The sequence below is a fragment of the Bombyx mandarina genome, chromosome 05, assembly GCF_030267445.1.
Source record: "Bombyx mandarina strain Sakado chromosome 05, ASM3026744v2".
In the NCBI taxonomy this organism is placed as follows: domain Eukaryota; kingdom Metazoa; phylum Arthropoda; class Insecta; order Lepidoptera; family Bombycidae; genus Bombyx; species Bombyx mandarina.
This window is the reverse complement of record NC_143212.1, coordinates 3,892,307-3,908,819: the sequence shown is the minus strand read 5'-3', so window position 1 is coordinate 3,908,819 and position 16,513 is coordinate 3,892,307. Positions and strand designations below refer to the sequence as shown.

The 16,513-nt window shown below is 38.2% G+C and overlaps 1 protein-coding gene across 2 annotated transcripts in view; it reads right to left on the bottom strand.

Annotated features, from left to right (window-relative positions):
- The window catches only part of HisT (Histamine transporter), a 77,901-nt gene that overhangs the window by 17,772 nt on the left and 43,616 nt on the right, over positions 1–16,513 (bottom strand). For both annotated transcript variants that reach the window (XM_028178342.2, XM_028178343.2), the window contains exon 2: positions 5,079–5,303. In XM_028178342.2, coding sequence (XP_028034143.2) covers positions 5,079–5,303 — 225 coding nt within the window. The remainder of the gene's footprint in view (positions 1–5,078; positions 5,304–16,513) is intronic.

The window sequence follows — 16,513 nt, the reverse complement described above, 5'->3', positions numbered from 1 at the left end:
TTCGTCTTTGTTCGACGGGTGGTGACGTTTCTCGTCTCTAATTGCGTTTTTGTGGAACCACTGTCGGTAGTTTCACTATCTCTTGACTTGCTCATAATAATTTTTTTTTTTTTTTTTTTTGGTGCTCGTAAGGGGTCACCAATTTAGTTGTATTAATTTGTTTTATGCTCAATTACCTTCGGTGGTTGTGATTTGGTAGGTGGTTTCAAATAAGGTAGGTACACTCCGTACACAAACACAAACAGTTTATTTAATCACATACACACAAGAAGTTAACAAAGAGAAAGAAGGAGTGACAATCACAGAGATAGGTTAAACAACAACAAACAAATTATCGAAAAATAAATACTTTTTGTCCGAACGATATGATGTGTAAACAATTCCAATCTTTTAACTAACTGCCCTCACACTGGCTCACACATTACACCAATCTCGTTCGTATGACGTAGAATTGTCCGTTTCCATTATGTCGTCGCGTCGTCCGTCAGATTCGTATCGTAACGTACATAATGTAAACGTATTTTGTTGTGTAAATGTATACAGTACATGTTAATATTATAGTTATTGTTATGTTATATTGTTGTATATATTATGTGATGTGTAATTTATATATAGTAAATTAATATATTATATATATATATATATATCTCTCATGTTTATATATTGTATATAATAAATCCAAAATAATATTTAATACTAATGTGGAGTAAGCCCACATGCTAATTTAGCGATAACGCAAAATTGGATTTTTATAGATTATACGATCCGCTACGATAATGGTCTAGCGTCGAATAAATATAGTATGACAGAAAGGAAATGGAAAAATTTAAAAAGTTATATTACAAATTAATTTAGTATCTATCAATTAAAAAAAAAAAAAGGTATATCATATAAATCGTGTAGAATATGTATAGTATTATATCTCGTCAATATCCACTGTTCTAGAAGAATCGAAATGTGAATATTGCCAGTAATCGTGTAACCTTCGAAAATTATTATATAGATATTGTTATAGTGTTAAATAAATCTATATAAAAACGGATAAGTAACCACAAAAAGTAGTCAGTTATAAAAGAAAAATAAATAGTATTCGACACAAAAAAACGCAATATCACGAACTTTAATTTAAAAATAAATATAGCAAAAAAAAATTGCACAACACAGTTCGAAAATGTAGGTATAAGATTTATATAAAATAAACTCTATAAACCCATCTAGAGATAATGATGATGACGCAGAAAATAAATTATTGACGTTAGTAAAGAGATAGACTCATGGCGGCAATGAAATGTTAAGACGAAACCTCTTTTTTGTTGTAACAACGACTGACCTTTCTCGAAAATTAGATACTTTAAATATTATGCAGAAATATTAAGACTACAGCGACAACTCAGTCACCGTAGCAAACAGTTTAGCATATTTTTACTCTCTCTCTTTTTTTTTTTTCTACCTAAGCTGATGGCCTTGAGAAGCCATTTCAGCGTAACCCTAACAAGTAAGTGAGTTCACGGGGCTCAAACATGACGACGTTGCTAACGTTGCTAACACTAACCCTAGCAAGAGCAGTGCTTCGCAGAATCTACCACCGGATCGGAAACGTGACCCCCTGAGAAGATCCGGCGAGAAACTCAGTGGGCTGAATGCAACGTACATATATTACGACAAGGCAGCTCTAGAATATACTTACGTATAAACACCGGTTGACTAATACGGACTTGTTTCATTCGATTATAATGTGCCGTCGGGATTGATACCGGGACCCCTCGCAGTCCTCGACGCAAATTGGATAAACGGTTCCATGTGCAGTAAATGTGGAACGCAAATAACGTGATTCGTATCTACACATTGCGTTTTACGTCTTTGTTAAAACTAGTGGTCCCCTAGCAGTCGAAATTCGACTTTAATTAAGTAATTGAAATTATGAGTTTCAACATTATTATGATTCTATTGTCAAAGACTTTACTTCTATAATTTTTTTCTTTTTTTATTGCTTAGATGAGTGGACGAGCTCACAGCCCACCTTGTGTTAAGTGGTTGCTGGAGCCCATAGACATCTACAATGTAAATGCGCCACCCACCTTGAGATATAAGTTCTAAGGTCTCAGTATAGTTACAACGGTTGCCCCACCCTTCAAAGCGAAACGCATTACTGCTTCACGGCAGAAATAGGCGGGGTGGTGGTACCTACCCGTGCGGACTCCCAAGAGGTCCTACCACCAGTAAAAACCAGTATAATCACAGATTTGGCAAAGACTACACTATAGACAAATAATATTAATCTATTTTATATTTGACCACAGACTTTACGCAATAACAAAAGTTTGAGAATAAACAAAACAGTATATATGCGTGTGTATATGTTTGTGTGTCAAATATATGGTAGTGTGTATCATGTTTCTTTTATTGATTTAATATATTTTTACACACAATTAAAAAAAATATTAGCCTTCTGCACTCCTTCTCTATATTCTCTATAAGTGTGGGCAATTTCATACTCCTCCATCGGCACAATTATCGTCAAAAGGGGTACAAAGTTTTTGCTTCACGTATATATTTGTCTGTTTTATCATAAGATTTTTATTATCCAAGATTTTTATTACATCAGCTGGACTGTCTAGTTGGTGTCATTTTAATCGTCATACTTAAATTTCAATTTTGAAAAGTATGATGCTATGAAATAATTGCTTTACGACGAATATAGGCGAGACACTAAGTAAAAGATTGGTGACAAACTAAACATTTTTTGTGCTATTCTTAAATTTTTTTGTCTGCCCGTTATTAATTATATGACATGCACAATTAATTCTCACCAAACGAAAATTCCATTACGAGGGTTGCCGTTTATAACACACACAAAGCCGGGAATGTGGTCCCTTTTCCTGACGCGAAAAATATTTTCCCGTCTTATCACAAGGAAGGCAGGCCGCGAATTATTCAAATTTTTGGGGGAATTAAATATTTCAGAGTGTGAAGTTCAAATCTAATTTATAAAATTAAATGTTAAACGTCACACACTTGTAAACTAAGTAACTTTTTTTGTTGCCCCTGTAGGCAGATAAGCATACGGCCCACCTGATGATGAGTGGTTACCGTCGCCCATGGATTTCAGCAATGCCAGGGGCAGAGCCAAGCCGCTATATATTCTATTTTAATTGCTTATATGAGTGGACAAGCTCACAGCCCACCTGGTGTTAAGTGGTTACCGGAGTCACAAGAGGTCCTGCCACCAATAAAAACCTAGCGTTTAATACTCTCCACTAGCCTCGTTTGAAGTAGGACATGCCATAGCGCTCAGGAAGTAGTAGCTACCAGACCATAGCCCATAGATATCACAATGCCACTACCCACTTCCAGACATGTCTAAGCTTCAACTTTGTGTTGCACGAAGTGTGGTAAGTGTATTAAATATTAAAACCAGCGGGCTGCACCATTTTTTTATGCCTAGACCAGTGATGACACAGCCAATATGAAGTGGTTATCGGAGCCCATAGATATCTATACTAATATTATAAAGAGGAAAGATTTGTTTGTTTGTTTGTTTCGATTAGGCTCCGAAACTACTGGACCGATTTGAAAAATTCTTTTTCCATTAGGAGCCGACATTGTCCCTGATGAACATAGGCTACTTTTTAAAAAAAAAAAAATATTTTATTTTTTTGGTTTCATGTGTGTTTTAATGTTTCCGAAGCGAAGCGAGGGCGGGTCGCTAGTAGATAGATAAATGCCATCACAAACCTTGAGACATTAGTCTAAGTTTCAGTTTTCACAGTACTACAGCTGCTCGATGCTTCAAACCCAAACGCATTACTGTTTCACGACAGAAATATGAGGACTATACAAAAATTTAATAGACGGTGGCCCTGCGGTTTCACGCGCTTACCCAAAAGTTCCGATTCAAGTTGTGACTTGAAAATTCTTGAACATTGCAACATCTGGAAATCTCTTTGAGTGCCTATACTTACCTAGCCATTAACGAGGTACTCAAACTTTCTCAAGGAAATGTCGTTTAAGAGATTTCGAAGTTATATTCCGTTCGGGAATGCGAGAGCTTTTATTCGTTGGGAACAGGAAAGCATTTAAGAACGTAAAACGCTGTATTGGTTTCCTTAAAGTCACAAAAGCGCTTCAAATTTCGTGTAAGCTTTAGTGTAAAATTTGAAACTTACAATATATAATTTTATTACTGAACTAGCGACCAGCCCACGCTTCGCTTCGGGAACTGTAATTTATTATTGTTTATGAAAATGAGATGGCAATTTTTTCCTACTTACTTGACACTTATCGTTATATTTTGCATAATTGATGCAATATCTTTATATATCTTTATATGTTATAGCCTATGTGTTATTCTGATGTATCAGCTATATTATTGTAAAAGTTTATCAAAATCTTTTACCAAACAGTTCACCAAGCAGCTTCAAATTAGAACTTTGACCAGTGACATGGTAGGCAGAAGCATGTACGTAGATACACTGGAGGAACAAACTTTGGATATCGACAAGGCTACTGACTCCGATCGGTGTCAAAAGACTCTGTATTGCAATAGTCAGGAAACTAACTGACCACACAGACTATTTGAAGACATCAAACAGTTAATTAAATATATACTTATTCGATAAGATTTTGGTAATAACGACAATACTACAGAATATAATAAAACATTAAAGTTTTGACTGACATTTTGAGTGAACGGTAGAAAATATAAAATATAGAACAATAGTATATCGGTAGAAAAAGAAATATAAAAATCTTCTGTGTGCTTAGTGCGAGTTTTTTAACGTTCTCGATAGCGTAAAAGTTAACCCAATTTTGTATGCAGTTGGAACAGCGCCCCTAGCGGCAAACGTAGGCAAACGATCCCATTCTATACAAATATGAGCTAACTTTTACGCTATCGAGAACGTTAAAAAGCTCGTACTAAGCACACTGATCTATAAATCAATTTATTAAAGACCATTTAGGGACCGCTGCTTCGCGTGTTATCGCCCCCCTAAAGCATCAGCGTCCCCTCTTTTGCCCCCTGCAGCAGGAAAGGCTAACGATTATTTAACTTTAGATATATAATATGACCTTCGTACCTGATTACCGAAAACGCCGATACTGCAAGCGGACGACACCTGATCGGCCCCAAACCACACGGCCGCCAGCCGCGGAGGTACGTTTAGGATGAACACCTGCGAGATGGCCACCACCGTCTGACCCACGAAGCCCAGCCAGAACATGTCTTGGGGCACGGAGAACACCTTCAGCCATGCTCCGGCGCAGGTACCGAACGCACCAAGTATCGTTGTCACCCGCAGACCCTGAGGAAAATGGACAGAATTTTTGTTATATTACAACAGCTTCAAGCTCTCACTATGAAAAATTACAGGTGAGCTTATTATTGACCCGCCGACGTCTTAGATGACATGATGTCGTTCAAATTATACTTTCTCTACAAAGGGAAACAAGCGAAGGCCTTAAATAAATTATTTATATTTAAATTTAAATTTTTTAGATATTATTTTTATATTTAAATTAATTAATTAAATAATTAATAAACTTATTTATTTAATCTTCTATATTATATATTTTTTCGATTTTTGTGTTTTATTATTAACACAAAAATCGAAAATTGCATTGCGGCAATCGCAAATTGTATTTTATTTCATCTATTGGCAAAAAAGCCCACTTGCTCTGTCACAGGCTCTATTCAAATAAACGTTTTCATATACCAGAACAACACCAACTAATCACGCGCTCAAGTAATATTATTTCAAAATTTCATCTCTATTGACATGAATCGATTGAGTATGTGCGTTTTGCCAGAAATACAATTTTAAAATTTTGTAGATAAGGCAGAGAAATATGAAAATATATATCACGAGAGGCTCAACTTGTGTTCACTACTCTTGAGTTGTTAGGTTTCCTTTGGAGGCGCTAGGGTAGCTGTTAGCAAAACCCACCCCTCCTGACTGAGCCCTTGCTCGTCCACCTGCCCTGGTAAACCTGGAAAGGCCTCCGGGCCACCAGTAATCTCTCAAACATAAAAAAAACTTGTGTTCAAATCTCAGTAAATTACCACCATTTTACTGAGATTATATTTCATCCCATATCATCTCATCTCATTTCATTTAATTTCATCCCAGATGATTAATGTCTCAAATGAATCATCTTCATTTCATATCACTGCCACTCCGTATAATTTTTCATAAAAATATGAATATTAATTAAAATAAGACATGACCTAAACGTCTTAATTACCAGGTCATAAAGTCCCTTAAAAAAATAATATGTTGACATGTGACTTATCAAAATCAAAATCACACAAATATACGGAAAATATTGTTAAACTCGTAGCACAAGCCAAAATTTAAAATACGTACTGAGAATCTTCATAATGGTTTATTTTTAAATACCTTCGCATGCATTGAATAACAAATATATTGATATCGAGTTGTGACGTCACCATTTTTAGACATTCTTGGTGTTCGATACAGTATTATTCATAATTTTTATTTACCTAAACGGGAATTTCAAACATTTTCTTCTTTGACTGATAAATATTTTCACAGTTATCGTGAAACGTATTAATTAAACCACAGCTCCAACAGAAACGTCGGTTGATGATTATCGTCTATACTAATCTATACTAATATTATAAAGAGGAAAGATTTGTTTGTTTGTTTGTTTCGAATAGGCTCCGAAACTACTGGACCGATTTGAAAAATTATTTTTCCATTAGAAGCCGACATTGTCCCTGATGAACATAGGCTACTTTTTTTAATTTTTTTTTTTTTTTTTTGTTTCATGTGTGTTTTAATGTTTCCGAAGCGAAGCGAGGGCGGGTCGCTAGTAATTGATAATTATATAGACGCCTACTTTTTATCCGGCTTTGATGTTTGAACGAACTAATGGCCCGCTTTGGTGTTAAGTGGTTACTGGAGGTCATACATATCATGCATTTTTATTTCTACCAATGCTGATAGCCTTGAGAGGCTTTTTTTTTTTTTTTTTTTTATTGCCCTTGTAGGCAGACGAGCATACGGCCCACCTGATGGTGAGTGGTTACCGTTGCCCATGGACTTCAGCAATGCCAGGGGCAGAACCAAGCCGCTGCCTACCGCAAAGGCTATTTCAGCTTCACCCTAACGTGCAGGTGAGCTCACGGGACTCAAACCGGGAGAGTTGCTAACACTGGCTCTAGCAATAGCAGTGCTTCGCAGTGCGTATCATGACCTGAATGCCCCTACTCACCTTGAAACACGGCTACATATTGCGATCACATCGGATTGAAGAATGTAACACAATATAGTTGACTGGTGGTAGGACTTCTAGTGAGTCCGCGCGGGTAGGTACCACCGCCCTGCCTATTTCTGCCGTGAAGCAGTAATGCGTTTCGGTTTGAAGGGCCGGGTAGCCGTTGCACTGTTAAAAGTGAGACCTTACAACTCGTGTCTCACGATGGGTGGCGACATTTACGATGTAGATGTCTATGGGCTCCGGTAACCACTTAACATCAGGTGGGTCGTCCACCCATCTACGCAATAAATAAATAAAAAGCCACGGAGTGTATCACACGGGCCACAGACGTATCTAAGTTAATATTTCGGAAAACGGTCACACAACAACTTGTTCCGACATATTCAATGACGCATGCACCAAGAATAACCAGTCTTAAGATCACATATGTTAATCTCATAACTTCCTTTATAAGTTATCTGCGAAAAAATTAAATCAACAAAATCCAAGGCTGCTTAAGGAAAATACGAAATCCGCTAAAGTGAGATGTTGTATCGCTTTAGGAAAAAAATATTTGTTTAATGCGTTGTGGTTTTTACAATTCAATTTTAACGTGGTTTCTATAAGTGAATAACATTTGGTAAAAGTGCATTTTAAAAACACACACACAATAACTATCTTCTATAAGATTATATTATTATTATTATAGGTCCGTTTGGAATCAAACATGATGAGATTAACTATAATGTTGATATATTAAAGGCATTAGAAGAAAAATATATTTCTACCGCAAAGCCATTGTGTGCGCAACCTTGTCTGTCCATAAAAAATAAGATTCACCATCATTATAACCAATTTAGTAAATCTGAATACACTGCATTTTCTTTTTATTTATTGCTTAGATGGATGATCGAGCTCACGGCCCACCTAGTGTTAAGTGGTCACTGTAGCTCATAGACATGTACAACGTAAATACTGACACCCACCTTGAGACATGAGTTCTAAGGTTTCCATTTTTAAAGTACAACGGCTGCCCCACCCTTCAAACCGAAACGCATTACTACGAGTATTTCTCGGCCGAGATAGACAGGGTGGTGATACCTACCGGTGCGAACTCACAAGACACCTCTACCACCAGTAATTACGCAAATTGTAAATTTGCTGTTTTGGGAAAAATTGGCATCTGCCTGCGGGATTCGAACACCGTTGCATCGCTCGATAAAACACCGAGTGTCCTATCCTTTAGATCATGATGACTTGAAAAAAATCGCGTATAAACATTAATGAATTTGTGATGTATATAATTTACACGCGCGATCAAATAGTGCTATGTCATCTTATCAGCCTGTATCTCTCCACTGCTGGATGTAGCCTTCGCCCATAGTCCGCCACAATGAACGGTCCTCCGCTTTCCGCATCCAATCTTCTCCTGCATATCGCCGCAAGTCGCCGATCCACCGGGCAGGGGGACGCCCAACGCTGCGCTTACCGGTACGTGGTCTCCGGTCCAGAACGCGTCTGCTCCATCGGCCATCGGTTCTGCGACACGTATGTCCGGCCCATTGCCACTTCAGCTTGCTAATCTTTAGGGATATGTCAGTTACTTTGGTACTTAGAAGGACGACTATCCGATTATGCCCCTTTCCATGGCGTGCTGAGCGACTTTGAATTAACGGGCAAGACCTACGGTCAATGTCCATGTTTCAGCGCCATATGTCATGACCGGTAGCACGCAAGCGTTGAAGACTTTTATTTTTAGGCATTGCGGGATTGCTGAGTTCAAGATATGACGGAGTTTGCCATACGCAGTCCAATCCAACTGTATGCGCCTATCAGCTTCCTTCTCGAAGTTGGCCCTGCTTAGGTGAGCAGTTTGGCATAGATAGGTGTATTCAGACGAAACTTCAAGTACCGCGGATTCGACTACTACCGATCCAGGAATGATATGGTCGTTGAGAACATAACCTTAGTTTTGTCCAGATTCATTCCCAGACCAACACGTCGCGACGCGGCATTGAGCTCACCCAACACACAGCTAAGATCTTCCAGCGACTCTGCCATAACGATATCGTCCGCAAATCGGAGGTGTGAAAGATATTCCTCATTGACATTTATGCCCAGTTTACTCTAGAATAATAATATTTGTAATGTTGTTTAATTGAAGCATGTAAAGTATGTAACCTTTGCTTTTTTTTAACTCTGTAGAAGATCATTTTTACTAACATTATGATGTACATATTGTCATAGTTTTGGTATGCGGAAAACGACACAAAGCAGCCAAGACTGATCGCCACACTGAAATGTCGAAGATGTTAAAATTAAAACTATTCACTGAGCTGCAAAATTATCACTAACCTGTTTTCAAACAAAGTATTGCATGGCAAGGTCATTCTGTTATTGTTCAAGATATCGTGCTCCTAACTCAAGTCACTCATTCCAAATATCATTGGTTCGACATTGGACACGTTGTAATTCCAGGTTTTCGAAGCTTTAACTACGTAATATGAAATATGTTCACGAGTGCTCACGATTGGGAGATTGTTACCAATATTGTTATATTATAACAGACACGACTGTTGCGTTTGAGAATTCTCCTCGCCTTGGCTGCCAGCATTTACGTCTAAATAAAAGCTATTTAAACATGTGAGTAAACGAGAGAATCAAAATCAAATCAATATATATTAATACAGTATATGACTATAGAAATATAATGCACTATATTAGCTTGCTCATAATAAAAGAAAGATCAAATGGCGTCGACGGTAGCTTTTAAAGGAATCCGAGTTAAACATCCAATTAAAACAAAAATTCAATCAACAAATAATAAAAGTCTAATATTTCAACGAAATTTCTATTTTACATGCCTTTAAGTTGAAAATTTTTAATTAAAAACTCGTCACTAGTAACGTTGGTTTAGAAAAGTCTCGACCTAACATGGCGTCTCTAACAACATCGATGTTTAATTAAAAACCGTATATTTTAATCTGTAGTCGGAATTACGTGAAAATGTTCGCTGAAATTATATTATGCTCTGTTAACACAGACAGTCAGACACAGACACACAGTGTCACGGTAAAGATACCGTATCATGACCATCATGTGTTTATTGACGAGTTTTGCTACCCTCCAACCCGGCTTACTTACAAATTTAATACGAATCGAAATATTTACATCAAATTAGTACTGGTAATTGAGCTAAAAACGCGGTTACAATCTCAGTAGGACTCAGAAGGACAATGAACATAGCCTTACACTCGATAACGATAGTACTTACTGTACAAACACGTGTTAAGGAAAGAATTTTATTTTATTTACATATAAATGTGTAATAAGCGAGATAACACAAACATAAACAACCTTTTGTTTTATTGTTTTTGTCAAGGCGCAAAAACTAGGTTTTTCTACGTTAATATGCATCAAGATTCTACGGTTACAACAACTTCTATCATTATGTTGCATCAAAATAAAATCAAACATTAACTTACGTGAGTCGGAAAATCTTCAACAAAGTTACCGTTTCTAAACTAACTCGAAGCCCGTATAATAAGTAGTTAAACTACTTATACGTCCTATCATCAATTACATACATACATAGCAATTATCTAATTTGTGATGAGACGAAATAACGATGAAGTTGTTAAGAGAGTTTTAACTATGAACGAGGAAGGCTTTAGAAGAAGAGGTAGACCTAAGAAAAAAATTATGGAATGTGTGAAAAATGATATGTGTAGGAGGGGAGCGAAGAAATGGTATATGATAGAGGTGTATGAAAGGAGAAAACATGTTGCGCCGACCCCAGGTGACTGGGAGAAGGGCAGGATAATGGTGATAAAAATTATCTAATTAAAATATTGTGGAATCACTTCATTAATTAATTCACTCCACGTGGTTCACGTTTCATAAATCGTCTTAAAATCGCCATTGAATTAACTTGATCTAGTTCCTCACTTAGATTTCCATAAAGCGAGCGAATCTAAGGGCTCGTGCACACCACGTTCTCTAGACGCGCCGTCGACGGCGCGCTTTTATCTTACAGAGCAGTTTGTTCTCGTTTGTATCGATACATCGACAACACATACATCGACGTGCGTTAACATCGCGTTTGTATTGATACACATGCGCGTTAGTATAGCGTTTGTGTTGATTCAAACGCGCGACACCGATGCGACCGCTAGCGCGCGCGCCTTCCTTACGGGTGTGGGTTTCCCCGCAACGAGGGAAGTGTGAATCTACGCTAGCAGCGATGGAGCAGTTTGATCCACCGTACATCTTTGGAACAAAAAAATGGAGCCTTTCGACGCAAAAAACTTGACAAGATGTCTCTTTTGCCTTATTGATAAGTAAACGTTCTTCCAGCGATATACATGATCTTAGCACTGTATTTTGACGAGTTAATTCCGGTTTAAGAATTTCAACAAGTTCTTAAAATGATGAATACGACATTCGATAACAATTTGCAATTTTTTTTCATGTCCTATTACTTTTCTAAACGTTGTTGTATAATGTCCACACAATCCTCTCTCGCTTGTAAATAGGTGTACCCAATACCGTCGGTAATTTCTCTTCTTCCTTTTTTAAACAGAATAATAACAAAGCGCATGCAATCAATGCTGTCTCGACCGACGCCATCTTGCTAGTGTTGACGAGGCTCTGCATAAAAACGCAAAATGCCAGCGCGTTTGTATCGATACACATGCGCGTCTGTATCGATTCAAACGCGTATTTGAATTTATACAGGTGTGCAAAGGTCTACAAGGTGCGTGTGACTTGCGTGCGTATCTCGTCTGCATCGCTACAAGCGCGCGTCGACGCGGCGACGGCGCGTTTAAAAAACGTGGTGTGCACAGGCCCTATTACGCAATGCTATGCAAATGTGATCCTCTATATCGAGCGGGCTCTGAGAGGTAAATGAAACAAAGGTCATTGATTTCAATACATTATTTATGGAACGTGATTCGATTTTTGCAAGTCGTAGACATAATTAACACTGCTTTTACAAACTGTAAACGTAATATCGAAAATACATAATATATCTACATATATAAAAAATGAATTGCTGTTCGTTTGTCTCGCTAAAACTCGAGAACGGCTGGACCGATTTGACTAATTTTGGTCTTGAATTATTTATGGAAGTCCATAGAAAGCTTAAGTGTAGATAAATATGAAAATGCTCGGAATTAAATAAAAATAATAATTTTGTTTTCCCTTTGATGTATCCCCCGTCGGACGGATTCCTTTTGTTTGTGTTAAGTTTATTTTATTCAAAATTTTAGGTCTTTTATTTATCGATTGAGGCACTACGAAGTCTGCTCGGTCAGCTAGTACATAATATATTTACAATAAAAAATTTAAAACTAAACGGTAAAATACTTTCAAATTTAACATTATTTAATTTCAAAATCATGCCTAGTTATATATAAGCGTAAAAACATTACCATTCGACTTAGGTTCGACTTTTTTTTTGCTATTAATAGCTCCCGTTATCTTACGTGATCATTATCGCTCATGGACATCGGCACAGTCTCGTAGTCAAAAGCCTAATGGTACATGTAGATGAATTTAACTAAGACATACGCTAATGTACTAGTCCAGTGGCACAGGAAATGACTGAATTTGTTTCTCGATTCAATGTCTCAGAGCACTCCACTTACAATTTCATATTCATTCGTGATGTCCCCAAAAAAACGGGCTGTGAATTCATTCGCCCGCAAGGGAATAAAAAAATGTCATGGAACGTGTTTTTAAATGTGTTTTGATTAATGATTATGATGATAATAATGAATAATTAATGTTTGTTTAATGACAAAAAAATACCCAAAAAAAGTATCTTTTGGTAATTAAGTTAATTCCATCGCTTAAAATATCTGTGTATTGTGTAAATTCAAGTTATCCGTCAGAAATGTTATCATGACGCGGAATGAGTACTTGTTGCTAGGTTTATTATTAATAATTAGTGAATTAAAACATGACGCCTAATTAGTTTTTTTTTTTTTTTCCTACCTATGCTGATAGCCTTGAGAGGCTATTTCAGCTTCACCCTAACGTGTGTAGGTGAGCTCACGGGGCTCAAACCGGAGAGTTGCTAACACTGACCCTAGCAAGAGCAGTGCTTCGCAGAATCTACCACCGGATCGGAAACGCGACCCACTGAGAAGATCCGGCGAGAAACTCAGTGGGCTGTGTCTAGGGGTTAATTCGCTCGTCGAGCCCTTCGTCGCAAGCGACGGGTTCGACGAGGACGGTGACCGGTGCTTGTGGTGCCTAAATGCACCGTTAATGGATCGGGAGGATCCGTAATGACGTGCTTTGGGCGACGTCGACTGTTTACCATTCGATCTACAGGATCGGGTATGTAGTTTCCAGCGGCCACGACAAGAGGGTTCTCATGTCGTGCCGCCTTCTCGAAATGCCGACTGTAGATACTTACTGACAGAGTCGAGCTCCAGGTCATCGTGGAGATCCACGTTCCTCAGGAACCATGGTGCTCCGACGGCTATCCTGCAGAATCGGGATTGAATAACCTGAAGGGGCTTCAAGTTGGTGCGGGCTGCGTGAGCGAACACTACGCTTGCATACGTCATAACGGGGCGTATGCAAGTTTTGTAGAGAGTTACCTTATTACGGAGGGACAGTTTGCTTCGCTTGCAAAGCATAGGGTAGAGACGCGCCTAATTAGTAATTATTTTTTTGGGCTAGTCGCCGGCACGCAGTACTGACATAGCAGGACAATAAATAAATAAATCAATCGAAATAAATGAAGTCGTCGTGGCTTAAAAGATAAGACGTCCGGTGCATTCGTGTTGAGCGATGCACCGGTGTTCGAATCTCAGGCGGGCACCAATTTTTCTAATGAAATACGTACTCAACAAATGTTCACGATTTACTTCCACGGTGAAGGAATAACATCGTGTAATAAAAATTAAACCCGCAAAATTATAATTTGCGTAATTACTGGTGGTAGAACCTCTTGTGAATCCGCACGGGACCACCACCCTACCTATTTCTGCCGTGAAGCAGTAATGCGTTTCGGTGTGAAGGGTGGGGCAGCCGTGGTAACTATACTAAGACCTTAGAACTCATATCTCAAGGTGGGTGGCGGCATTTACGTTGTAGATGTCTATGGGCTCCGATAACCACTTAACAACAGGTGGGCTGTGAGCTCGTCCTAGCATCTATGCAATAAATAAATAAAAGCGAACATTAGTCAAATACTACTAATGTTCATAATCATAATTACTGCTTTACTAAGTTATTTTAGATTCCGTTGAAAGCATTACGCAAACAAAACACGGTTCTATGTGAAGCTTAAGCTGGTAGAAAGCAGATAAATCGAGGCTATATCCGGTTTCAGGGACCGTCCCGAACGCCCGGTTTCATTATATCCGACAAAGTGCACTACGTCAAACGCAGCGAAGATTTATTGGAAATTGAATTCGCTCTGGAATTTTCATTTTAAACTGTTATACATGCAAACTGCATATCTGGAATTTAGAATTTAAAACAATTCAAATTCTTGTTTTCGTTAAGAGAAAATGCATTTAGCTTCAAAATGAATAGTAATTAATAGTAAGCCCTATAATATAGGGAGTAGCTTTTCATACGTTTATTTGTGAATTATAATAAAATAATTAAACTGTTTGGAAACTATAATACGTTGATTTTGATAAAAAAATTAAACAAAAATAATAATCGAAGTCGTATCATCATCATTATCCTGCCCTTCTCCCAGTTAGTTACCTGGGGTCGGCGCAACATGTTTTCTCCTTCCACACTCACTATCATATACCATTTCTTCGCTCATTCCCCTCTTACCCATATCGTCTTTCACGCAATCCATCCATTTCTTCTTAGGTCTACCTCTTCCTCCATATCCTTTCACATTCATAGTTAAGATTTTCTTACCAACCTCATTTTCATTTCGTCTCATCACATGTTCATACCATCCCAAACGCGCACTTCTTAGCTTCTCTGTCACAGGTGGCACTTTCAGGCCTCCTCTAACATATTCATTCATTCATTCGTATATGAGCCGAAATTTCGAGTAAACTCCAAAAATTTTAAATTATAATGCCCGCCAGGCACGTTCGATTCGCGAACGAAAATTATTGTTTAAGAAAATGAAAAATAATAATCTTGGATACCTACTAGTTCTGACTTTCTGAAAATACCACTTACGTCAAATGAACGTAATAGCGATTTGTGTGTGACTTCATTAAATACATACCCACGTTACAAATTTATTAATTCAACCATCAAAAGTCACACAGCTTATGCAGGCCCTAGGTAGTTTCGAACACTGAACACGCTCACTGGTGGTAGGACCTCTTTAAGTCCGCACGGGTGGGTGGACGAGTTGACAGCCCACCTGACGGTAAGTGGTTACCGGAGCCCGTTGACATCTACAACGCAAATGCGCCACCCGCCTTGAGATATAAGTTCTAAGGTCTCAGTATAGTTACAACGGCTGCCCCACCCTTCAAACCAAAACGCATTACTGCTTTACGGCAGAAATAGTCAGGGTGGTGGTACCTACCCGTACGACTCAAGAGTTCATACCGCCAGTAATCGTCCTTATACATTAATTCTTTCCCAATACATCCTTATATTAAGCAATAGACGACCACTGGTTGGATCTTGATATTGAGCTGTCATAAAAACAAAGTTACTTTTGTAAAAAAAAAAAACAATTTCTCTTTGTGAAATTATATATTTCCGTTCAGTTTGGTAACTTTCGTTCGTGCAATAAATCAAAGTCTAAGGCAGTGATCGTTTAATCCGCGCCGGAGAGATTTCAGTTATCCCTTCATTATTATGTCTGGTTACGGTTAATCCGGGTCACGGGAAAATCGGTTTTCCGTTCGAATTGATACGGAGATTGGCTTTCATCGTTTAGACAGTTATGCGAAAGGACAAAAAGCATCACATCTCGTTTTTAGGGACTTCATGTCAACTGGTTGATTAATTTTGCAACTGACGCAAGGGATAACAATACACATAATAAACGGGTAGATTTTTTTTCTTACCTAAGCTGGTAGCCTTGAGAGGCTATTTCAGCGCAACCTTAACTAGTAGGTGAGCTCACGGGGCTCAAACCTGACGACGTTGCTAACACGAACCCTAGCAAGAGCCGTGCTTCCCAGAATCTACCACCACTGAGAAGATCCGGCGAGAAACTCAGTGGGCTGTGTCTGAGGGTTAACCGGTAGAATCCACTGTTTCTGCACACTGAAGAAATATAGTAAAAAGAGAAAGGAAGTTAGGTAAGTATGAAATGGCAAATCGTGTTTTTTAA